Source organism: Morus notabilis, unplaced genomic scaffold, assembly GCF_000414095.1.
Source record: "Morus notabilis unplaced genomic scaffold, ASM41409v2 Scaffold352, whole genome shotgun sequence".
NCBI lineage: Eukaryota > Viridiplantae > Streptophyta > Magnoliopsida > Rosales > Moraceae > Morus > Morus notabilis.
Genome location: NW_010367325.1, coordinates 156864 through 158229, shown reverse-complemented (window position 1 = coordinate 158229; position 1366 = coordinate 156864). Strand labels below are relative to the sequence as shown.

Sequence of the window (1366 nt, the reverse complement as noted above, 5' to 3'; positions counted from 1 at the left end):
TGATGGGGCTACCGAGAACCGAGCTGAAGCACGATGCCATCTGGGTGGTGGTGGACAGGTTGACGAAGTCTGCGTACTTCATACCGTTTCGTGCAACGTATTCTCGGAAGATTCTGTCAGAATTGTACCTAGAGCACATCGTGAGGTTACACGAGGTGCCACTGTCTATCACGTCTGATCGTGATACCCGCTTCAATGCACGGTATTGGAGGAGTTTCCAGGAAGCCATGGGAACATATCTGAATTTTAGCACTGCATTTCATCCCGAGACAGATGGACAATCTGAAAGAGTCATTCAGATTCTGGAGGATATGCTTCGTGCTTGTATTCTGGAATTCGGTGGGAACTGGAAGAAATACCTACATCTAGCTGAGTTCGCTTATAATAACAGCTATCAGGCCAGTATCGGTATGGTACCGTTCGAGGCGTTGTATGGTCGTCCTTGTAGGTCACCTGTTTGTTGGTTGGAACCGGAGGATAGACTTACAACTGGACCGGATGTCATTCAAGAGAATGATGAGAAGATAGCTGTGATTCGAGAACGCCTATTAACAGCTCAAAGTCGACAGAAGAGCTATGCTGACAGAAGGCATAGGCCTTTGGAATTCCAAGAAGGCGACTTTGTTCTGTTGAAGGTTTCCCCACGTAAGGGAGTTACTCGGTTTGGTGTGAAAGGGAAGCTTGCGCCAAGGTATATTGGACCATTCCCGATCGTGCAGCGAGTTGGTGTTGTGGCGTATCGTCTTACCCTGCCGCCTGAATTATCTCATGTGCATGACGTGTTCCATGTCTCTATGCTTCGGAAATGTCAACCATATCCGGAAGCTGTAGTGCAATGGTATGACGTTCCGATACAGGACGACACGACGTACGATGAGGTACCGGTCCAGATTATTGACCGGAAGATGAAGAGTCTGCGTCATCGTGAGATCCCGTTAATGAAAGTGCTGTGGCAGCACCATGGTGGTGAGGAAGCAACATGTGAGCTTGAAACGACGATGCAGGAATGTTATCTGCATCTATTTGTAATTTGAAGTGAGCTTTAATTTTAGGGACGAAATTGCCTAAGGGGGGTGGAGCTGTAACACCCTGAAGAATTAATTGAGATTAATTAAGGTAATTGAGATTATTAGTGTGCCTAATCTGATTTAATTAATTGAGTTTAAATAATTCCAAGGTATTTCAATTATTCACAGTAATTTATTTAATCCAGAAGTGTGTATGGGCGCATTTCTGGACTGTTATATTTTACACATGTCACTTTCTTTTATTTTTCTTTTCTTTTCTTTTCTTTTTCTTTTTCCTTTATTTTCCTTCCTTTTCTTTTTCTTTCCCGTGCATTTCTCTCTCTCTCTCTCTCTCACAC

At 44.0% G+C, this 1366-nt stretch overlaps 1 protein-coding gene across 1 annotated transcript in view; it reads left to right on the top strand.

Annotated features, from left to right (window-relative positions):
• Positions 1-1034, top strand: part of LOC112094321 — a 1462-nt gene extending 428 nt beyond the window's left edge. The window contains exons 2-3 of the mRNA XM_024174922.1: positions 59-202; positions 392-1034. Of these exons, the coding sequence (XP_024030690.1) occupies positions 59-202; positions 392-1034 (787 nt within the window). The remainder of the gene's footprint in view (positions 1-58; positions 203-391) is intronic.
• Positions 1035-1366: the final 332 nt, after the last annotated feature.